Raw genomic sequence first — 25,376 nt, 5'->3', positions numbered from 1 at the left:
GCAACAAAGGAAGCATCTTCCTTACCTGTATGCACAGAAATGCACGTTGGAAGAAATCCAACCATCACGTACGTGACATCCAGAGAAAGTCAACTTGCTGTCAAGCACAGAAAAGCATCTCTGGAATAGCAGCCACGCATAGAAACAATGACCAAAGTTACTCCTAAAGCCCACAGTAAGTTAGATAAGGATGAATTAACTGTCTTCTCTGTCATTAATATTTTAAAACATTATACCTCATTACAATGAAGAGGGAAAGGCCCTATTCTTAGCTTTTTCTAACATTAGGACACAGCATGTAGCTTCAGAATGGAAACAGATCACCCGATTAAGTCCAGGGCAGATTTTTCATATGGACTGCAGCTGGTGATACCTCAGAACAAAGTATTTTAGAATAAGCGGACAGTGCTTGTGAAGCAACTTGAGTAACAAAGGAAAAGCTGTAGCTACTGTACCGCTTTCTCTTATATCCACGTGACCAAAATAGCACCGAAAAAGAGAGCATGTAGCAATAGTGTTTTATGCAGATGACAGGAAGATGGTATGAAGCCATTTTCAAAGCCTTCAGAAGATCCACAGGACTTAGAATTTTCACCGCATGAAGTCTCACCCAGTTTTTTAATATGAACTCCAATCTCTTCAGATCCAACGGTAACATGAAAAGCCTCAAGACAAACGCTCAGTTTTAAGCCACACCGATTACGGCGCTGAGACCAAAAATCTTTGGTTTTCAAGCTAGCTTTCCTGAGGCAGCCTACAAAAACGGATGGAGGACAGCAGCATGCTGCTGAGGGGCGACAAGAGCAGCACCACGAATCCCTACAGCACTCCAGGGTGGGAGATGCTCTGTACAACGTACCCTCTTTTGCAGGCAGCGCAGTGCTTAACCACCAGGCTTGTCGATACGAGCTCTGTCACAGCTAACGCAGCCAGAACCCAGGCTTCCTGTGGCATTCTGGTGCGTAGTGTCTTCTGCCTGGCAGGTAGCATGTAGCAGCCTTTCCTTCTCCTAGCATTTTCTAGTGGAAAAATGCAATATACATCAAGGCTTCTTAAGGCACCATAAGGTAAACTCCACCATGACCGTGACCTGATGGTAGAACAGGCAAGTCAATATAACGGTTACTAAGCTCACTTCAAGAAAACAATCCTTGGATGTCAACAGCTAGGCCAAACAGCAGGGCCTTGAAATTTTGAGTTTCCAGCTTTCATTGGTCATAACAAAGGTTAGTTACACTCAAACATGAATTTTTTTCCTTCGGGACACTGAAACGTCTTCCAAATCTCAGAAGTAAATGAAAGTCTGGTTAAGCTGACACTGTATAAGCCAGACCTGTTTGTAAAGAAAGCGCATCGTACACAGTTCTGTAGAGGAAGAAAGTATGCAACAAGTTTTATTCAGCGTAAGTCCACCAGCACAAAGATTACAGGAGATAGAAAGTGCATTAATAAAAGCTAGTCTTTACCAAAAAGAAAATATATTATTGATTCAAAATATCTTACACTTGAATGATGTAATAACTTATTCTGGGCACCTACTGATTAAGAGAAATATCAAGAGAATGGCTGCTTCATAAGGAAATCTAACGTCCCAGTTAAAGTCTGAGAATTTAGTAGAGATCACTGAGTCCAGCAGTCTTTCTTGCTTTCTGCATTAATGCCCTCAGCTGGAACTGCTTGCGAGACAGAAGACGTACGTGCTGCAGAAAGAAAGAATAAGAACAGCTGGCTATTGGGAAAGTTTTGATATAATCTTAATTATATCGCAACAGAAATTTTCAAAGCATGACACATTCCATGGCCCAAACAGGATGTTAGTTTTTTGGAAACACTAAATGCATTAGTCTACTAAACAGCATTTTCTTGGCTTAAAATGATGTGCAGATGGCTACCAAATGCAATCTCTATAGTATATTTTTCGTTATTTTAATTATTAACTCTGCACATATTCTTATCAAAGAGAAAAGTAGTAATATGTACTCCAAGGTGAAGTCAGACTAATGCACTTCCTATGGGGGAGAGAACAGTTCTTTTAACGGTAGATAAACAGAACTAGCAAGCTACATAAGAAGGAAATAATATGTCTCTACATAGTGCATTGTACACTGGATGTTAAAAGCAAAGCTTAAGTGGTAACATGGGGGGAACCTCAACTGTTAGAAAAAGGAAGGACCGGTAACTCCTGTTACACAGTGGCCCCAGTACAGACTATTAACATGTCTGCACCCTAATCTTTCCAGATCCAATGTCAACATTAATTACTCTGACGTATACATTTTGTGTAGTTTTATTCCATGTTAAAAAGTATTTTTAATCTTTTCAAAATAACAACTGATCTGTTTTTATTTCATGTGCCATCACCATGCACGTAAGTTCAAAATAAAGGAAAGCTATTAGATCAGACATTATGAAAACTTTCAGCATTAAGGACAGCAAAGAAAAGGAACAAATTGTCTAAGAAGGTCTCTGCTAGAGGCGCAAAACTAGCTGGCTTTTTTTTTTTTTCCCTCTATGATTCTAACACTCCACTGGCTGCCTCGGCAGAGGCATCCATAGACTGCAAGTGAGAAGCTGTCTGAATACTCCAATCACCCTTAAAGTTAGTTTCTCCCAAATTAGGATGCAAGCCTAATGGAAAGCTTATGTTGACACTGATGCACCTGTCTAATGATAAATGACTTCCTATCTGTAATGCTTTTAAAATTGGTCTTCTATCTTAATTCTGAAAGTCCTCTTTTAAAACTGATGTTTCAACATAAAAGTATTCATGTTCTTACAGGATCCTCTTCAGTGAAGAAATCACTAACATTAATAAACTGAACAAAAGAGTTCAAAGTATTTAAACACATTTAAAAGGCACATCTTAAAAACATCCCAAGAAACTTACCTTTAAAAAGACATCTAGATCTATCACTCCACGTCTCAATGCTTCCCCAAGGTAGAAGATGGTGTCTTCAATTGCATTTTCCTCTGCATATAAGTTCAGGATCTGCTTGTAAAGCGGTGCCGTAGGAATAATCACTTCATCTATGTCATTATTTTCTGACTGATTTTCCATTTTCTCTAAGGCAGAACTGAGCTCCTCATCCTTCTTCTTGAGAAGTTCAATTTTCTTGTCAACTTCAGCCTAAGAACAATTAAGATGTTTACTTATTTCTTAGGTCTCAAGAGCTGAATGTCTTCTTGTGATACAACTGTCAAGATGAAAGATTTTCAGACAGGCCAGTTGAATCCCTACTCCTCTACTCATCTCTATGGTGATTTTTACAAAAGAAAGCACTGCCAATCTATAGATTCTGGATTCTTTCATTTTAAAAAAGTAAAGGCTGGTTTAGATAATGTCAGTCCATTACCAATTTATAACTGTAGAGAAGGCATGTTAACAGTCTTGAAGTATTTTGAAGGTGCCACATAAGGAAGAATAACCATTTAAACTAGCTAAAGATAACAAAAGCAAAGCCAAAATAATTATTTTCTTTGGTAATGTGTTTTTTGGAGTAAGTTCCCATACAAGTTTGCTGAGTACGAATCACACAAACACTTAACTGTATTGACAGGAAACAAAATATGCTGGCTTTACCCACTAATGGCAACTATAATTTAATGGCATCTGTATGAGAAGTACCTCCTTTTGCTAATTTTGAATTTGCCTCCTGATATTTTTGATGTCCCACAGCTAACACGCTGGAAGAGACTGCACACCACTGTGTTTTTCCTCATATCACTCAAAGCCGTACAGACCATTATCAAATATGATACTCTCTCCGTCCCCACTGTCTTTTTTTCCAGACTGAAGTCCTAGCTTACTTAGTCATGTCTTATATGGAAGCTGTCTGATATGCTGGATCATCCTTCTTGCCTTTGCGTCAAACATCTGCAGTTCTATTATGTCCTTTCTTTCCAAGACAGGAAAGACTAGAATTACACACTACATTGAAAGCGGGCACACCTTACTCCCAAGCAGTAACGGAAGGAGCACATGGACTAAGCAGAAGGTGTCAGGTCTTAATGAAAAACTGCAGGAATTTCTAAGCATACTGAGTAGGAGAGTCTCTTGTCTGGGAAAGGAAAAGTCTGCAGGTTATACAAGTAGGCTGTGACTAAAATCAGTGTCTCTGCACTAAGACACTGAAATGTTCTCCAGCGCTGCTGTTACACATTATTATCCAGAAACTGAGACACAATTATGAAATAATCTCACACCACTGATGTCTTTCACAGGGAGGATGGAGGAAAATAACACTGTTCCTCTACTACCGAACAATGACATTTGTAAGATACATGCAGGACAGTGCATTTTACGGTCACTGCTATTTCTGACTTGCTTCAGTCTGAACACATGCGCCTGAATTTGGAAAGAGAATATATATTTAAAAAGCAATACACTGGAAGATTTTATATTTCTATCGTCCTTAATAATGAATTAATTACATGCTTCTGTTTACTACTAGGAGTACTCAGATACCGAGCAGTGTTTCACTTCTGCTTACCACTTCTTGATCCAGGCGAGTTACCATCTCTTCCAGTTTCTGGTGTCCTTTCTTCAGGTCCTCTTCTGTCCGTTTCAAGGCATTGAGTTCAGCTTGTGCACGATCCATTTCTTCTTTCATCCGCCATCTCAGTTTATCACTGACTGCCGAAATGAGGGAAGCTCGAATGGTATCCTCACTGATAGTTCCATCTCTACTGGGTCCTGCACAAGAAAATTCACAAGCATAAAATTCACTCTATTCTGCACTGGCTTCAGTATAAAGCCGGTCTGAAAAAAAAGTGGCTATCTGGCTCTATGTACTTTAGCAATATGAGAGAGTAAAATAAACTGTTTTCCATAATAATTTTCAGAAGCAGTGAAGATAAAACACATTAAGATGCACACAAGTAAATTTAAGCGTATGCATCCATTCATTCACTTTACTATTCCCATATCCACAATCTTCCTTTAATTTAAAAATGGGCTGGCCATTTCCCCTGAAGTCTACAAATGCTGTTAGTCCGAGTCTTTAGAAGAAGAATAAATTTCTGGTAAACTCTATAGGAATTAATGGATACATGCATTCAACCACAATTAATGTAACAGTTGGCTTGAGACAGTGAATTTTCCTATAGGCACTCTATCTTGAGGCTTGCCAACTACTGGTTTGTTTGTTTTAAGATTAATAAAAATAGATGAACACTAAGCTAACAAAAATCATTTCAGTGAAAAAGGTCTTAACTGCTGCCCTTTTATATTTATGAAGATCTAATAGCAGGGTCTGTTTAAGTGATAAATTACTGGACAGTATCAAGTGATTAAGAAGCTACAATATGATGTAGCCTTTCCAATTGGTTTCACAACTATTATCATTCAGCCATCCTAGGGCAGGTATGGGAGGGCAGTGAAACAATCAGCATTAATATAGAACAGTCGTTATTGAGGTAATCTTACTTAAACAAGCAACACTTATTAAAAGATTATAAAGCAGAGAGAGAACTGCTAATCAATCATATTAGCACATGTTTTATAGATATGTTCTAGCAGACTAAAATCAGATGGCAGTCTCTTAGGTACATATTCTGTGTTGAATATGAACATAAATATGAACATATGAACATAAATATGAACATATGAATATAAAGATGATGACATACAATTTGACTGCAGGTATACTAATTTGCCAGTTTCACTTGATCCATCGTGCCCAGAAACTCAGGGTAGTGATTTTAGTAGTAGCGAAACAAACTACTAACCAATATTGTTCTAGTAGTATATAACCAGCTTCTATAAATGATCGATGTTACAGTTAAACAGCAACAGAGGCTGCTATGTAACTGAGTTACAGCAACTGAGGTTACTACCTTTTTTATTGTTTTGATTGCTAGGGACAACTTGCAATTTCAGTTTATTAAATCACATTTCGATGCAGCAACACTAGGAAATACAATAGAAGAAAATAAATTCCCTAATATATTTCATTAGTCCCTCTCCCTCTGAAGCACTAGAGGCTTTCACATTTAAGCCTGAATATTACTACTGCTTTTGCAAATCAGCCTTTCAGTGAGATTACCTAATTTCAAGAGTCTGTCACTAACACCTTTTTAAATAGAAAAGTAAATCCTTTATGTCTGTCACAGGAAGTGTTGTCTATCTGCAGACCAGGAAACTCGGGTTGCTCTAGAGAAAGTGAAGTGGCTTCTGGTTGCAGAATTGTATCCATATTTAATCACAGCCCACTTCAACCATTCTTCTATGAGAAAAACTGGAGTGCCACAGTTTCCCTATGCTTGTGCCTCACACCTTTTAGATCAGTGAAATTTCAAGTGGATTGTAACACCTACTAATAAAGCAAGAATTACAGCTGGTTTTGTGCCTAAACTTTCCAACTTTTATGGATGAAATGTAGAGATATTTGAAGTTCTGTAACTGGAAAGAAAATTTGCAAAAGGATATTTTACCAGAGTATCTTTTTATCCAGAGACAGTTATCAAAACCCTGAAGTTGTTACAGCATTACATGCATCGTATTTCCCAGTACCCTAGATCTCAAAAAATTACAAAGTGAAAAAATATTCAAGTCTCCCGTGAATCTTACATAGCTAAAGACAAAACCATTAGAATATATTTTGTTTTTCCTTCCCAAAGGTTCAGAAGTGTCTCAAGTCAGCTGAAATCCAATCAACCTCTTCACCTTTCTTACTAATCACAGGCCCTCAGAAGAAGAAAAAGTAAACAAGCAACTCAAACCATACATTAATTTTGCCATTTAAACACAATAGTTCAAAGACTGGTATTTTTAGAGTAAATTACACTAAGATAAAAAGTGATAAATATATTTTTGAATACATTATTGATAGTGCTCAATAACTAAACTACTATTAGCCAGAAATAAGATTACAATAGTTTTACTACAGTTATTCAGGAAAAGGGTGGGCTCTTTAGTGAAATTTCAGCATTACGGCATTCTTGGGGTAGGTTCGATATCTTCCTGATAATCAGCAACAATCCAGAACACAGTTTAAAAATCTAAACTCTGCCTTTAGAAACAAGCATCTGAATGGAAAAATTAGCAATTTTCTGTTAGGGCCTCATCATAATTAAAATAAAAAAAAAAATTCTATTTGGTGTGTCTGTTGGTATTGTTATACTAACAAATGCAAACCTGTTGTTGACAAGACTGCACACCACAGAATCCTTAAAACATCCAGAGGATTTTTTGGACTGCCGCTGCTAACAGAATAAGATTGCATAAATTCATATCTCTTCCCTATGCCTCTTACTCTATTCCTGTCCACAAAACCTACACCAAGCCAGCTATCTGGAAAAATAAAGCTATGCAAATGACACGAGAGAAACCATGAGAAGATGCACATCATGCTTATTAATCCACCAAATTCTTCTAAAATTAAGAAAACGACAGATTTTGATAATTACTAATATGAGCACTTTACTTACTTACATACAAATTGCACCAGAATATGTGTAATTTTCTAAAAATAAGCTAATTATTATTGGAAAAAAAGAGACTGAATTATTAATCAACTGGTGCAAAGATAGCCTTATGAAAATATTGATGTCCCAACACTTGATCTGATTTACAGTTCTGGCTTAAGCAATTCACCCTGTTGCCAGTCAACGAGATAATTTTCAATATTTGGTTAACTATCTATTAGAATCAGCAACAGAAGCTGGCAAATGGCATTATACACACAAACCCAGGAATTCATCACTGCTGCTTCTTATGAAAAGGAGTAAAGAACCGTATGTTCTACACTGCGAAGGAAAACTTGAACCAAGTCAGTCAAACTATCTGGGACAAAGAGTTTATTCACTGTTTAGGACTTCCTGTTTAAGGCAGACAATTGCAAATATACATGTTCCAAAGCAAAACAAAAAGGTCCAATTTCACTTCAAGAATAGCATTAACATGATTTCAGTTACTGTTTACTTTACATAATGAGTTATTCCCTAACACAAAGCCAGAACCAGCCATCAGTTCTACTTTTTTTTTGGGGGGATATCCCTCACTCTGGGATATTTTATACAAGACTCACTTTAACAGCAAAGTAGGACAGAGGGGAAAAAAAAATCACAATACACCTAACACAATGAAAGTTCACATAGAAGTGCCAACAGATAGGAAAAATCTTTGAATATATAAACAATCATTTTAATACAACTCAATTAGATTTTCTGTATCTTCTTAAAGAGCATGAACCCTTAGCATTTTCTGTCACTTCCATAATTAGCCCAGCTTGGGGAAGATTTTATGGCACATAGCCACTAAATCCACAGAGCACTGAAACCCTTAACCTTTACCAGGCAGAGTCTGGTTACAGAAGTGACCTTACAGAATCATCAAACTAGTAACTGCATCGGAAAGGTAATTAATGGCAGATGACTGAACAGAAAGAAAAAGCCTGAAGGACTATTTGAAAAACCAGCTATTATTGAAAACTTAAGCTACTCTGAATGAGTATTTTCATTCATTTCAAACTAAGCTCACTATAGGAAACACCTCACCACCACCCACACAAAACTCTAAAGTTGTAGCACCTGATATGCTCCTAAATAAACTATCACAATAAACCATAGCCAAACAATCTGTATAGGAAATAAACATTTGCAGTTGAAAGAAAAAAAAACACAATACTGTAAAAAAACCCAAACAGTACTGTAAATACAGTGGATGATTAAAAAGACATGTTTGCATTTCATTTGGCACAAGAGCTAAAGCGTATGACTTTTACCTAGCTGCATCAAATGAATCAGTCTAATGTTAAATTGCCACTACAAAATCTGGCATTACAACATGGTATCAGATGATCTAACTCAGGAATTGAAGAGCCTTCTCTGCTATCTGGCAGATATTCCACCTCTGTTCATCTTCACTGGGGATGAAAATGAGGGAAAGAAATGAAATAGGACATATCCATATTTTAAATTAACTCTCTACTACATAAAAGCAAAACTGGATCTGTTTGAGAAAGATGCTGCAGAAAGCCGGTGTTCCCTAGAAAGGTTCCATCACCTCCCTACATGAGAGCCAGTGGAGATCATCAGTTCTCAAGGACCAAACTACAGCCCCCCAACACTGAGTTTGAACTGCTTAAGCAGGACAGCAGCTTTCTTGCAGTGTGCATGGCAGACACATCACCTCAGAGAAGAGATGACCACTGAAACAGCCAACAACTTTCAGAAAAGCCTTTTCTAATTCAGAAGGCTGAAAGAACGTGGACACAAAGGATGGGATCAGGCACAAGAAGAATACAACATGCAACTTATTGTTGTTTCCAAATTCTGTAACGACAGAACAACTCCTCAGATATTTTAAGAGTAAAGCAGAAGCATCCATCTTCCTTTACCAAGCTGTGAACTTGCTTTGTCCCCATTTGTGTGAATGAAAATTTCAAAATACACACAGTTCTGGAGGGAAGAGTGTGTATAAATAACTGGGAGTTCACACATTAAATGAAGAACCTACAGATGCACTTTTAAATTATGGTGCAAGAGACTACAAATGATTGATACTCTGAACAAAGTCACAAAAGAGTCTACGTCCTTACCATATAACTGCTCCAAAAGGACTATCATCCAATTGGAAAGTTACTGCACCGACTTCCTACTTAACTAGATGACCTTTATCACTGGTTCCCAATCTGTTACACATACACTAAAAGTGAGGTGCAGAGCGGAAACCAAGTTAGTGCATTTTGCCAGCACAGGGCCATGGAGCAGCAGACCAGGAAAAAGATACACGTTAATACCCTAGATCTTGCTGCTGAAGTGAAGAAAGAAGGAAGTAACAAGTAGGGACCATTAAGAAGCACCAGTGAAGAGGCTGGAGAAGCAGCTCAGTAAAAATAAAGCTCATTCCAAACACATTGGAAACCTCTGCTTTAGATAGCTATGAATTTTGGAGTAAATAAAGTCAGTCCAGTAGATGATTAAATGAGGACAAAAGCATTTTTATAAACCACAACCACGAAAAGAGCAATGCAGACAATCAAAAGTCACCTACAGTTAAAGGGTAAGAAAAAAACTTAGGTAGTTACATGCAGTGTTCTTGAAAATATTCATAGAGCACACACAATGCATTGCACAAATCCAAGAATTTGTCGAGTTCCAGACTGAATAAAATATCAGGTGAAGGACATAAAATGTATTTTATTCTGCCTTTGAATAACTTTTTTAATTGAAGATCAATACTTTGGAAGGTCAGGTTAAGGACAACACATTCCTTTTTCCATTTTCTTTCTTTACATATCAGTTATAGAGGGAAGCTTCACTTGAGAGAAATCCTTTCGAAGCTACTCACCAACAGTAGTCACAGGAGGCTGAGAAGGGTAGTACTGAACACTAGTGGTTGCTGGAAATGGAACACCACCCGTATAAGGATAGTTTGGGTAGCTGCTTCGACAAAGAAAGAAATACTAACGTTACTTAATTCTTTGTAAAATATCATCCATGTATATTATCTTTATGTCACCATATTAAACGTTTGTTTACATAATAAGATGTTTAAATTGCAGGCCAAGTTATACTTTTTCCTCTTTTCCTGTTCACATTAACATCTTTCACAGTTTATATTTCTGGTATAATTTAAGAAGATACTATTTTATCTGAAACCCTGTCTAGTTATTGCCTGGTCAAGCATTTGGATCATTCCAAATTCTCTCCAATCTCTTCATCTTGCCATGCAATTTCTACCTTGCCATATGAAAACCCCAAAGTATCCAAAATAAATTATTCTAGCTACAAACTCGCAAATAGCAATTTCAATTTAATAATTTTTAATATGAGACTAGTTAACAAGATGACTGCTCAACCACTTTATGTAAACCCAAAAATGTTGTGCAAAATATGGTTGCAAGATGAAGCTCCTCCAAAAAGTCTCAGCCCTGCTCTGAAGGATGAAGGAAATATTCATTTGTTCACTGAAACAATTGCGAGATGACACATAACGTGGCAGTCTACAATACCTTTCTAAAATACATTTACTGCCAACTGAAACAAGGACTCAAATTAGTCAGTACTAGACTGACAAACAAGTGCATACAGCAGAGCATTAACCATGGCTCTAAGTAAACAAAATGGTCCAAGAAAACATGTAAAATATAAAATAAGCATATTCTGTGCCTCTCCAGATAATTGCAAATTTAATAGTTCTTAAAACCTTTCTGTTAATTCATAAATTGTATTATTTTAAAAATAGTTCTTCTATTATTCATTTTTGTACACACATTAAGAGCACTTTAAATAAACATATTCAGGAGGAAAAAACCTGCCATAAGAACTTATCAAAATCCCCATTTTTCACTTCTTAAAACATAACACCCCACCTTCCTAATGCTTACAGGTTTTTAAATTTTTTAAAATTTTTTTTATATCAAAATGTTATGTACTAGAGCAACTCCTCATAGGCTCCTAAGACAAAATCAGGACATAAGGATATTAATAATAAAAAGAATTAATTACGATGAAAAAAATGTAGGTACACACTAGGAGGCAGCAATCAGCATCTTACTATTTGCTACGACAGAACCACAAGTCTTCTGGAACAGCTTTATTCCCAACTATTACATAATATACTTAAAGAAAAAGTCTTGCTTTATATTAATAAAAAGCTTTTAAAATCACTTTGTGCCCTTCAAATTCTATTAGAGTGCTCTGAATTAAGTCCACATTTATGCTGGAGTCAAGGTTTGTATTAATCCAGCAATTGTTTTGTTCAATGTTTTGAGTTGCTAATTACCCCAAACAATACTAACAACATTAATAAAAAAACCCAAGTTGTAGAAGTACATTTCTTTCCATATTGTGTAAACACATCAACCTTATAAAAAATAATACAATATATGAGTGAAGCAAGATAACATCTGGGAGTCAGGTAATAATTTTCAGAATATATTTATCACCCAAGTATATTGTCTTTGAAGCAAGCAACACTAAGCAAGCTAAACCTTTCTCAAACTTTCTTTTGGCTATTGACAAGAATTCAGTCCTCACTTCTAAAAAAACCTGCTAACACGATAATTATACAACAAACAGACCATAAGGAAACACAACAAGACCGGATACTATTCAGTGAAACTCTCTATTATGTAAATGATGATGGTTTAAAGGGGTTCTTACCTCGGGTTTGGAGTGCTTCCTGCTGGATAGGTAGATATTCCACCTGGAATGCCCGGCACATAGGAAGCTAAATAAAATAATGATTTGGTATATTTTTACTTTTCTGAAGTTTAATACACATTAAGACCACACTAGTGAGACGTACTTATGCTGCAGTTAGATGCTTTTCAAAATATTATTGAACAATGACTACAGCGTAACACAATGAAACAACAAGAGAAGTCATTCTACAGCCAAAACCCCTCAGTAACGTGTACCCCGCATCTAACACCATCACTTCTCACAGCACTCCCAGGCCTTTCCCATGCTGCTCTTATGCAGCTTGGCAAGGGGGATACAAGCAGATGTTTGTTGTGAGTTATCTCTGTGCCAACTGACCAACGCAGCTGCTTCCCCTCAAAACACATAAAGGACTAAACTGCAGCGGACCTTCTCTCCATGCATTGACCAGTTAGAATTTCCTTTCTGTATGCAAGCACATTTTCACAAAATGCAGGCAAATTTTGCATTTCTGAAGATTCTACCTCTACCTATCAACTTTGGTTAAAATATTTTCAAGAATATTTTGTTTGGAGAGAGTATGAGAACTGTACCTGAAGTCAATTACACGTTCCTTAGAACAACTGGCTAGAACACCTGTCACTGCATATTTATTTCTTTCTTAATCATTACTTTTAACCACTACATGGATAAAAATGGATATCGATTTTAAAATCCACAACACGTAGTTGTACTAAGCAAAATGTGGATACTTAAGAAAAAGTATCTGCAGCTAGGGAACTCAAAAAACCAGCATGTTATTAAAGATGACACATCTGAAAAGCTGTCTCCATTTCTTATATAATAGCTGAAAAATGAAAATAACCTTTCCAATGTAGCCATTGTTCTCTCCTCACTAAATAACGAGTGTATCATTTAAGTACCTTCAGAGTAGCTAGACTTCACAAGAGTTGATTAGATGTTTAACAATCCAATCATGTTCTTATCCAGTAATTTCTACCATTTAGAAGTTATACTTGAAAAAAATTTTATCAGCACATATAAATGTCTAAGGCTTTAACAGTCCTAGCAATTTTAAGTTACTTCTTGGAAGTCTGACAATGCTATTATAAAAACTATGTTTCGAATATATTTGTTCCACATTTCTAGTAAATTTAGGAATCTTACATCAAATAGCCTTTTTTTTTTTAAAAGAGCCAAGCTATTTTCATCTTTGAATGCTTTCAAATGATTCAATTTTTTTAAAAGGGCTTAATTTCTTCTTAAACAGTGTATCTAGAACTTAAAAAACCCCAAACCTAAATGTCTGTAAAATAAGGAAAAACTGACTACGCTAATAAAACTAAGTAGCTATTAACAGTGCGAAAACCCTGAAACATTTCCACTAAAATTACTTCAGCTATGCTAGCACTGAGTGACTACAAGAGTACTCAAGTGTGTTTCAATCGATGGTCCTTCCTTAAGGCACAGCACAGGTCACAGTCTCTCCTAAAACTGTACTTGTACTGACACCCGCTGTTCTTGGAAAATCAGAACAGCAGAATCATCTAGTGCTCTTATAGGTAGGCTCGCGCTGGACAAGCTACAAAGTCCCAAACACTTACCTTTAGCCAACTATCTCTAATGGTCCCATTTATATTTGCTACCCCTTTTCTCACATGTTAAGAACCTAAGACCTTGTTAAAAATGATTTCCACTGGAAATTGTAATGAATAGTACTTCAGCTTTTCAGATGTAACACTATGATCTAATGAAAGCTGCATTTCGATAGAAAACAGACACAGCCTAAAAATACAGCAAAAATATTTAACCCCCAATACAGCTATTCTACCATTAACTTAATGTAGAACTGTTATAGTATCATTAAACAACCTGCAGCTAATGTGCTCCCCCTCCCCTGTTGCCCCAGTCTTTGGCTTGAGTAGGTCTACTCTACTGTTTGGGTTTTTTTTTTTTTTTGTTCCCCACCCAATGCAGAGTCTCCTTTTAGAAGAATTTCTAGGATTTTCTGTTTCTCAATTCCCCTTCTTCCCCCACCCACCTATCCCCAGTCTTTAAAATAAGATGCCTCCAAAAGTTTAAATAAATAAAAGACTTCAAAAAGTCTTGAGAATTTTTGCAAGAAAATAAGAACAAGTACTAAGTCAGAGTACCAAATCAACACAGAAGAATGAAAAAAATCACATGGCATGTTTTTTTCATATTCAGCCAGCAACTATTACAAAATAATAATAAAAAATAAAACAGGAGTGTGGGCATAAAAAACACAAGCAGTATACTAGTTGTTTTGAGGGGCTTGGAGCAGGGGTGTGTGTGGTTTTATTTGTTTGTTTGTTTGTTTTAAATACAAGCTTGATTCTTCCCTCCCTTATGAAAGTTGAAAAAACACATGCATTCTGAGAGGTGGGGGGTGTGGGTGGGTCTGTTTGGTTTTTTTAAATACAAGCTTGATTCTTCCCTCCCTTCCAAAAGTTGAAAAAAACACACACGTTCTTGCAACATAGTTCAAAAAGGTCAAGTACAGCACAGGTGAATTCATTAGCCAGCAATATAGAAAGTCATTCTAGAGTAGAATACATCATTTGATGACAAACTATGCAGAGCAACAATACACCTTGGAATATTAATGTGAGCATTTGTAGAAATTAGTAGCCATGATCACTTACTAGTTGGTGGGCCTGTTGCCTGGTATGGTGGGTAGATTGATGAAGCGGTAGGCCGAGAAAAGACTGGAGGTTCCTCACCAAACACAACAATCATGACCTGAATCAGTTCTAGCAAGTCTGACTGGGGCTGTGAGGGTAAGCAAACCACAAGTTGTTGATTTCATTAACAGTTTAACTGACTATAATAACAAAATGGTACCAATGCATCAGCTCTCAAAAGCCATCCTCTTACTTGTGGGGTTTTTAATATTTATATATATATATATATTTATGTGCATATTTAACTTCCTTTATGCATTTCTTTACAGATCCCAAACCCTGCCAGATGGTATTCAAAACAGTATAGCAAAATACAGCTGCAGTAGTGTTTACACTCAGAATAGACTAGGTAATACATGGTTCCATATCAACAGCAGGGCAATAAATGACTGAAGATGACCGTGCAATGATGGATTATAATAATTTTTTAAAACTTAAATCCACTGTCCAACATGAAGAAAGTACAGATCACTAAGTTTTCAAACATTCCAATTTCATACAGCCTATAATGTTTGCTCAGGTTCAGAATGGCTCAAAAGAAAAAATATTCTAACCTACTAAGGAGTGGCACAAACCTCCTTTAAATATAGCTAAACTAGGCTTCTCAGCTTATAACTACATTTAATATAGGCATGATTTCATTTCGCCAAAATAAGGACAAGCATCATGAATGCAGCACCAGATTAAATATCCTATTTCCAAATTTTCTTAGCTCTATAATCCACTTATTTTTACCAACCTCTCAAACTGAATGAATTCTGTATCACCTGTATCTTAGACGATCCTCTTGCTTGTGCAACACCTACATCCTGATCTGGGCAGTCATTTTCCACTGTTACCATGCAAGCGCTAAACTACCACCCATGCTTAATAAATTTATTCCAGTTAATCACCTTTTACAGAACTATGCATCTTGTACCATTCTTCTGACCTTGTCAGCACAGTTTATCTTCTTTACAAGTCCATGCTTTGGTCAAAACTTCTATGAAGCCTGCACTGCTCAATGCCTGTATTTATCGGTAAAGCAAATATATCCACATACTCGAAGCTCCAGCAAGGTCTACATAAAGAAGTCCAAGTGCGCACACAAGTCCATTTTAGTCACAGAGATTAATTTCAGCCCAGAGATGTTTCACAGAATTTATAATTTCCCTTCTGTAAATATTCTTATCCCACAGTTCTTCACATTAGTGTCCTGCCAGGGAAGGACGCCTACGCTGCACTGTTCAATCAGACCAACTGTAACTAAAGATGCAATTAACCAGACAACAGAATGCAACATCCTGAACTTTAAGACATTACAAATAATAAGCAGTTGTTTTCATTAAAAAAATGGTTTAAGGTCTCAAATAAAGACGATTATGGTTTTTGTTTAAAATGATACAACTATCTAAAGGAATTTGGAACTGAGCAATTTGAGGATTTCAAGTTCCCTATACTTACATATTTCCATTCATGCAGATAAGGAAGGTATATCTTTCCATTTGCATCAACATGCTTCCCAGTTTTTATCGTCATTGAGCTAGTGGGTTTAACAAAACAAATTGGGGGATTGAAAGGGTAGGTGTCCAGCAGCCACAAGCAAATTGGGATATTGTATGTGTTACCTAGAAAAGATATTTTGAAAGATTTTAAAAGTTACTCCAACTCTCGAACTGTCCTCTTGTATTCAGATTCATAAACAACTCCTAAGCCCAGTAAATTCAACTGCACAGTCAGAAGCTGAAGCCAAAATCTAATAGCATTCAACAAAGAGCTCACCATAAGGCTATGAACTCAACATTTTTCAGAACAATTTAACTTTGATTTACAATTATCATTTACCGCTAATACAATATCTCGTTTGTTCTACAATGCAACATTACTAGACCCTAATGTGAATTATCGTTAGCTGCAGCAATAAATGGTTTGCAACCCTCATTCAATTGAGAAGCTTGAAAAATGTGCAGTACTGAAAGAAAAGAGATGTTACAGAGCTGTACAAGACTGAAGAAGCAATGCTCAACATTAAAATTTTATTCCACAGCAAAAATAAGGAACAATTTCTTTAAAACATTATACTTTGGACAAGTAAAAGATTTCAAGAAAATAGTGATCACCAAAGTAGTGGAGTTGAACCGGGACAAATATAAATAGTTTTTCATGTAATTTGGGAAATAATGGTGGTGATGATAATAATAAATGCATACCTCTGTAAGGCACAGGAATGGTTCCACTGAGACTCATCAACTCCCTAGATGAGCCATCATTAAAAACTGAAAGGGAACAAACAGTATTTTTAAAACAAACATATTTGCTACATTAATCGCTGTTCAGGTTATACCCCACCTATTTATTAGCATAAGTTTTCAGATGTTACACATATATAAACTCAGCTTGAAAGGTTCTGCTCTTGCACATTTATGGACTAGCAAATGATTGTCTACAATCAGGTAATTTCTTATGAATAACATATTTCTGAGAAATAAATGACTAATTATTGTCAAACTACCTTCACTGCAAATAAAACTGTTTCCTCATTCAGAGACCAAGTAAAACACGTTGGAACCATACAAAGTGCAAATCATACAAATTGCTGCAAAGATAATCTGAACTCAAACTTAATTTAAAAAATAACTGTTATTTTGGGATTACAAAGAATACCTCATGCTTCCTTCAAACAAACAGGTCAGCAAGAATACTGAAAATTACTGGGCCATAGGCATTTATTACATAATCAGTAAAGGTAATTTAACCAAACAATAATATACTGAAGAGGAAGAAATGCGTAGCACTTGACTCACTGCCACATCTTAGTCTTAGTTCACAAACTGCACAGGAACCCTGACCTCAATTTACTGAGTTGCTCTATTTAGTTTTCCCATCCTTTCATTCCAATGGATTATTCTTGGCTGAATAAATCAACTTCTGATAATAAAGCTTTTATTTTCCTAATTTCACCTGAAAGCTTCTAGTCATACTTTAAATGCAGCTTATTGTGTACAATTCTTTTGGTGTTAATGTTCTGCAAAGGCAGGTAGAATGTGTTGGGACTTCAATGGGGGTATATATTTAATTATTAATATAAACTTGAAAATTATCTCAACAGCAATGTAACCATCTTCTTGCTGCTCATTTCACTGCTCCAAATAGTATCAATTATCTGTACATGGTTCTGTGCTAAGGCAGCTTAGAAAGAGTTAGGTAACACAAATGGGCTTCTTGCTACAGCTCAAAGCTATCTGGAATTCTGATCACTGTCATTATGCAAACTTGCTATTGCAACCGAAGTCCTTTCACGATTGTTTTTGATTCTCCAGTCACTGGATGAATTTTTATTTCTGTGACAGCTGCTGGCTTGCAGCTATTCAAGTTAAAACTAATTTATGTTTTCCCTGTCCGTGTCCCTTCTTAATACTTCTCAATCCAGATTTAGAATTTAGAAGGCAGAAGCCTATAAAGTCTCTGATGCTGTATTACTAATATAAACTAGTTCACAGAGGAATTCCACAGGTGACAGTTAAAAAAAGGTGATCAGAAGGAGGATGACCTCAGCAGCTCTGCTGGCTCACTATGTCTTGTGAAACCATGGCCTCAGCCTCTGGAGCTGACCCTAGATACCATCTTCATTTAACGTACTTGAATTTAGTCAGAGCCTTTAAAACAGCTAACAAACAGTGATTGTCATCGTTAATTTGCATTAGAAAACCCCTCATACCAATTTTCTATATACTTGACTACATTTTCTTCATACTCTTAAGGACTGCCACAATTACGTTTAATGAAGTATTTGTTCATTGATTTACAGTTCTTTCTAAATAGAACTCTAAAAATATCTTTATATGACAGCAAAGCTGAATTTGTAAGATACCAGCAATCTTAGGACACCAACTGATATGACATCACCGAATGATTAACTAAAAGTTAAGCTGTGAAAAATGCAACACTTCTTGGCAGGTTAGATAGGCTCAGTAATACAGAAAGGTTATTTTAGAAAATAACTGTCTGTGTTTCTAAGGAAGTACTGATGTCAAAGATTAAGAGGAGAAACTCAAATTATGTTTTCTAGTTTTAATCTCCTTTTTCCCCACAAAAACTATGAAATACATCTAAACCATCCACAATTCAATAACAAAAATTTTCTCATGCATAGACTAACCATATGAATCCATGACAGGTTTGAGGTCCTTGTACTGAGTAATAACACTGGTCGTCTCCTGTACAGTTAGGTCTCTATACTTATACTGGAAAATAAAAGAGAAAGAATGACTTCAGAAACTAAATTTTCACTGTAATTTAATTTGGTTTTATTTTATCCAATAGACTGCATTTATGAGAGTTTACACTGATATATGAACATTCTTCTCCACTCTTATTTTGGAATAATTTATTTCTCCATATTACTTAACTGAACACTGCCTACATAACTTACCAAACTTTAACAAGATGTTAAGATGCTTTTAGTCTTAAATAAGGGTCCATACATCAAGTGATCTGGGGAAGGCTCTTGCATTTTCATTCACGTTCTACCATAACCAACAGCATCTGACAGATATATGTGGATCTTAAAAACGCATCTCCGAACAAATATAGTGATGTTTTGAACGTTCCTGATATACAGCTATCTAGGATCTGAACCTCACAGATATCTTTCATCGCACTTTGAAAAGCATCACAGTATTTATCAGTCATTGATCAGTATTTTCATGCATCTTATCAACTAGAAGGCAGACATTTCAAGGCACAGTATTATCAGTAATAATACTAGTTTCACCCCTTCCTTTTATCAGGAGCAGGGAGTAACTCGCAGCACAGAAGATCTATAAAACACAGATACACTACTACAGAATTCAACAGTCTCAGAACTATAATCCACAGACAGCAAAGGAGATGCTCCTGGGCAACAGAGAGCTGGTTCACCATGTGACGCAGCTCCTTCACCTTGTAGCCATTCCTCCTGATAACTACCATTAAAAAGAAAGCTAACAATGACCCTTAACAATGCTTTCATTGTAATAAAATTAAAAAAAAAAAAAAATTACAATCTTCAGACATCTTAAGGAACATAAACAGACAGCATCCTTTCATTCAACCATGGTAGGAAGACAAAGGGCCCAACACAATGAAATGTCTGATACTCAAAGCACACAGATGTTAACATCTGAACAAATTAATTCAGACATTACCCAAGAGCAAACTGTGGTGCCACAGCTAAAGGTCACCTTTGCTCCAACAAACACTCATGAGTTGTGACGCTTAGAAACAAATTCTTTTTCCTATTATCTACAGAGATTGACTGTACAGGATGCTACTCCGGGGCATGATAACTCTTACTTAATGAGCAGAGAAGAACACACCATGCCACTTCCCATAATGCCACCTCAGTCTATGAAAAGCACCTGCGCTTTGGGGGATGCTGTGACTTAGCTTCCTGAAATGACCAAGGGCAAACCAGCCATACGGTCAGCCTGCATAACACTGGTCTGTGGGAGAGAAGAGCAAACCCTCCCGTAGGGATGCCTGCGTGTGCAGGGAGGCACCGGCAGAGAGGTCAGGCAGGCAGAGGGTCAGGGCAGCCCCTGGATGCTGTTTTGATGGGAAGGCTGCAGCAAAGCATCTCGGCCTCCTCTGGAAAGCGGGTGCAGGATTGGGAGCACGCAGGAGGGGCCTGACGGAGGAGAAACAACTTTGCTAGCATTGGAGTACATTCCTCCCTCCTTCCCTAACACCTAGCCGAAGTGAGAAACAGATAGCAGGCATTGCTGCAACATGGAGACAGAGGCCTCTGAAATTTCAGCTTGGCCAGCCAGACTGGCAGTACGTACCCACATCACTGAATGTGTTACTACAGCACGAACGAGAGCATGTCACCAGCTACTTTAAAAAAGTAAGAGGGGGTCTTTTTATAGGAACGTACCTTATGGCACAGGATATAGACTCAAGAAGATTGGCATAATCACTATTAAAAAAAGAACTGGCTTCCACTAACAGAAGCTCCTAACAAGCACAAGGATTCAGAGTCAGGATTTAACTCCACTTTTGGCACAAGTGTCTCGAGTCAGTTTAGTCAAGCAATAGATAAAATAACGCCTGCCTGCTTAGCAGACATACTGGGAGTCTGGTACACGGTGGTTGATAGGGTTGATGAAACCTAGATTTGGTTATCTGGGGTGCTTTTAAAAATTAGGTCCAACATCTGAAAATGAAAAAAAAATGTCATATGTCTCTTAAAATTAAGAAAAAGAGTATTGCTGCAAATAGTTTTTACACTGACTGATGAATAATTACTTAGAATCAGAGAATCATTTAGGTTGGAAAAGACCTTTAAGATCATCAAGTCCAACCATTAACCTAGCACTGCCAAGTCCACCACCAAACCATGTCCCTAAGCACCACATCTACCCATCTTTTAAATACCTCCAGGGATGGAGACTCAACCACTTCCCTGGGCAGCCTGTTCCAGTGCCTGACTATCCTTTCAGTGAAGAAATTTTTCCAAATATCCAATCTAAACCTCCCCTGGCACAACTTGAGGCCATTTCCTCTTGCCCTATCACTTGTCACTTGTGAGAAGACACCGACCCCCACCTCGCTACACCCTCCTTTCAGGTAGTTGTAGAGAGCCATAAGGTCTCCCCTCTGCCTCCTTTTCTCCAGACTAAACAACCCCAGCTCCCTCAGCAGCTCCTCATAGGACTTGTGCTCTAGACCCTTCACCAGCTTTGTTGCCCTTCTCTGGACACGCTCCAGCCCCTCAATGTCCTTCTTGTAGTGAGGGGCTCAAAACTGAACACAGTATTTGAGGTGCAGCCTCACCAGTGCCGAGTACAGGGGGATGGTCACGTCCCTGGTCCTGCTGGCCACACTATTCCTGATACAAGCCAGGATGCCATTGGCCTTCCTGGCCACCTGAGCACACGTCTGGCTCATATTCAGCCGGCTGTTGACCAACACCCCCAGGTCCTTTTCAGCCAGGCAGCTCTCCAGCCACTCCTCCCCAAGCCTGTAGTGTTGCATGGGGTTGTTGTGACCCAAGTGCAGGACCCGGCACTGAGCCTTGTTGAACCTCATACGATTGGCCTTGGCCCATTGATCCAGCCTGTCCAGATCCCTCAGTAAAGCCTTCCTACCCTCCAGCAGATCAACACTCCTGCCCAACTTGGTGTCATCTGCAAACCTTCTGAGGGTGCACTTGATCCCCTCGTCCAGATTGTTGATAAAGATATTAAACAGAACTGGCCTCAATACTGAGCCCTGTGGAACACCACTTGTGACCGGCCGCCAAGTGGATTTAACTCCATTCACCACCACTCTTTCGGCCCAGCCATCCAGACAGTTTTTTACCCAGCAAAGAGTGCACCTGTCCAAGCCATGAGCAGCCAGTGTCTCCAGGAGAATGCTATGGGAAACGGTGTCAAAGGCTTTACTAAAGTGCAGGTAGACAACATCCACAGCCTTTCCCTCATCCACTAAGCAGGTCACCTTGTCATAGAAGGAGATCAGGCTAGTTAAGCAGGACCTGCTTTTCATAAACCCATGTTGACTGGGCCTGATCCCCTGGTTGTCCTGTACGTGCCACGCGACGGCACTCAGGATGATCTGCTCCATAACCTTCCCCGGCAGGGGAGGTCAGACTGACAGGCCTGTGGTTCCCCGGATCCTCCTTCTGGCTCTTCTTGTAGATGGGCATCACATTTGCTAACCTCCAGTCAACCGGGACCTTCCTGGTTAGCCAGGACTGCTGAGAAATGATGGAAAGTGGCACCAGCCCCCTCAGTACCCTTGGGTGGATCCCACATGGCCCCATAGACTTGTGTGTCTAAGTGGTGTAGCAGGTTGCTAACCATTTCCCGGTGGATCATGGGGGCTTCATTCTGCTCCCCGTCCCTGTCTTGAGCTCAGGGGCCTGCTATTAAAGACTGAGGCAAAAAAGGCATTAAGTACATCACCCTTTTCCTCGTCCTTTGCCACTATGTTTCCCTCCGCATCCAATAAAGCATGAAGATTCTCCTTAGCCCTCCTTTTGTTGCTAATCTATTTATAGAAACAATTTTTATTGTCTTTTACAGCAGTAGCCAGATTAAGTTCTAGTTGGGCTTTGGCCCTTCTAATTTTCTCCCTGCATAACCTCACAACATCCTTGTAGTCCTCCTGAGTTGCCTGCCCCTTCTTCCAAAGACCATAAACTCTCTTTTTTTTTCCCCGAGTTCCAGCCAAAGCTCTCTGTTCAGCCAGGACTGTCTTCCCCACTGGTTCATCTTTCGGCACATGGGGATGGCCTGCTCATGTGCCTTTACGATTTCCTTCTTGAAGAATGTCCAGCCTTCCTGGACTCCTTTGCCCTTCAGGACTGCGTCCCTTAATAGAGATAAGCTTGTAAGATTCCAGCTACTGCCACAAGCAAAATTAAGTGCTATATCAGCTATTAATTTCAGTACTTAGATCCAGATAACTGCAGAAGATGGAAGTTCTGTATATTAAAATAACATACGAAGAAGTTTTTCCTAATGAGGATGATGGCTTTTCTAAATTTTTTTATTATTTAAATTGGAAAGTATACTCTTCTGTGCTTAATTCTGTTTTCTATTCTAAGGAGTACTAGAATATTACAAGACAATTTCCTGTGTTCATATAGTAAGTAGTTGAGCATTTCCGAGAAATGTCAAAATCTCTTTGGAAAACATAAGATCCTAGTGATTTCTACAAATGTAACTAAAGCGGATTAATTTGAATTCTTAATTTCTGATCTTTTTTTTCCTCCTCCATTCTCAGATGGCAAATGCATCCTCCTCATTTTACATAGCAGGAAACAGATCACGATGAAGCTTTTTAAGATCAGACAGCAGGTAAATACCTGAAGTTAAATTAAGTGCTTATGTTCACCCAAACTAGGGCTTAAGTCTTGTTATTTCACACACTGAACTATTCAATATGGGAAATATCACTAAGCTTCCCTCTATAGAACAGAAACCATAACTATTTTTGAAAAATAAAGTAGTAAAATAGTAACTTCATTTTTCATCAGCTATTAAGCACATTGAACTTACTCACAGAAAGTCAGATGGCATTGGGGGTATAAAATGGGCGAGTGTAGGGGAAAGAGGACACGGGACTACCTTGAATTCTGTTTCTTCTGTGGGATGGCAATAATTCATTTAGGGAAGACAGGTGTACACAAATACATACGTGATCTCATTTGCTGACACCGCGTTAGTATTCAGCACTCATTTTCAAGCTGATAAAATAATTTGCTTACGATTCCACGCAGGTGAAAGACCCTTTAATAAGGTTTCTTCAGTTTTGATCAGATCCTTGTCTTATTGTATTTCATTTTAAAATTGTGCAAATATGATGATGAAATATTGTTAAAAAAATCCCCCCAAACAAAACCATAGTTCCCCCTAAGCATTCAGCCTTAGGAGTTTTAATTTCAAGCTGCTGGACAAAGCCCAGTTTTCACCTGAAGCGTGGCACAACTACACATGGCTCTGCATGATTTAGTGATTAATGATTCACCTTCCAAGAGATTTTCTTGTTTCCTTAAACATGGGTGACAAAAAACCCCACTCTTATCCTAGTCAACGAAGCTGAACATACCGTCTACCTCCATTTAAGCAGTGAATGACACTATACAACCCAACAACCCACACCACAGGTCTGATCCGCTTCCATGCACGACAGCCTCAGCTAGGCAAATGGTTTCTATTCAGCTTTTACCGACGATATCCCAACCCAAGGTTAAAGTTTCGCAGGACTACAAATAACGAAATACTTTAGGTTTTGGCGCACCATACTCCCCTTTACAAACCAACTCAATTTACAGTCTCCAGGTGGCCGGACACAACCCTTCCATCGCTGCTTCGCCCGGCCGTCGACACGACTGCCCCCGGAGCTCCCCGCAGGCTGCCGACTGCCCGTGAGGAGGGAAACGGGCGCCGACGGCGCCCGGGGGCCAGCGCCGGGGCTGAAGGGAAGACGGGGCCCCCGCCCCGCCCCGCCCCGGCCCAGGCCAGGCGCCGCGGGCGGCCCGCAGTAGGCCGCGGCAGCCCCCCGCTCCCCTCCGCCCAGCCCCTCGCTGAGGCCGCCGCAGCAGGGCAGGCGGAGGGCAGGGGCGGCCCGCAGCCACCCAGGCGGACCGGCGGGGAGGGGAAGCGGCTCTCGGTGCCCCCGGCCGCGCCGGGGGTCTCGCTTACCTTGGCGAGCATTTTCTTGAGCTGGCTCTCGGAGACCGCCATGGCGGCCGGCCCCTCCTCCGCCCAACCGCCGCTCCCGGTGCCGCCGCCGCCGCCGCCACACACCGGCCCGGCCCGGCCTCCCCGCCCCTACATAAAAACAGGAAGCGGCCGCGCGCGCCCGCTTCCGGCGGCGACACCCGCTTCCGCCCGGCCGTGACGGCAGTTCCGGGAGAGGGCCGGGGCCGCGCACCCCGCGCCGCCTGGCAGCGCCCAGCGCCGGGGCTGCCGGGTCCCTGGGGCAGCGCTCCCCGCCCGCAGCGCCGGGGCTGCCGGGTCCCTGGGGCAGCGCTCCCCGCCCGCAGCGGCACCGGCTGGCGGCCGCTTCCCTCCCCCCCGCCTGTAGACACCC

At 39.2% G+C, this 25,376-nt stretch overlaps 1 protein-coding gene across 2 annotated transcripts; it reads right to left on the bottom strand.

Annotated features, from left to right (window-relative positions):
• Positions 1 to 1,365: 1,365 nt before the first annotated feature.
• On the bottom strand, positions 1,366 to 25,122 carry TSG101 (tumor susceptibility 101). 2 transcript variants are annotated; one of them, XM_082317729.1, is made up of 10 exons: positions 24,986 to 25,122; positions 18,952 to 19,036; positions 17,003 to 17,068; positions 16,257 to 16,420; positions 14,775 to 14,901; positions 12,109 to 12,175; positions 10,292 to 10,386; positions 4,491 to 4,693; positions 2,888 to 3,127; positions 1,366 to 1,700 (listed from the first exon to the last, which is right to left on the bottom strand). In XM_082317729.1, exons 1-10 carry the CDS (start codon positions 25,025 to 25,027, stop codon positions 1,611 to 1,613), a joined length of 1,179 nt encoding a protein of 392 aa, XP_082173855.1. In that variant the 5' UTR covers positions 25,028 to 25,122; the 3' UTR covers positions 1,366 to 1,610. The 2 variants fall into 2 exon arrangements, with proteins under 2 accessions (XP_082173855.1, XP_082173856.1); XM_082317730.1 differs by having other exon boundaries at positions 1,368 to 1,700; positions 10,292 to 10,383.
• Positions 25,123 to 25,376: the final 254 nt, after the last annotated feature.

This window comes from Platalea leucorodia (genome assembly GCF_965183815.1).
Source record: "Platalea leucorodia genome assembly, chromosome: 7".
Classification (NCBI taxonomy): Eukaryota; Metazoa; Chordata; class Aves; order Pelecaniformes; family Threskiornithidae; genus Platalea; species Platalea leucorodia.
This window is presented reverse-complemented; position numbering and strand designations above follow the sequence as displayed.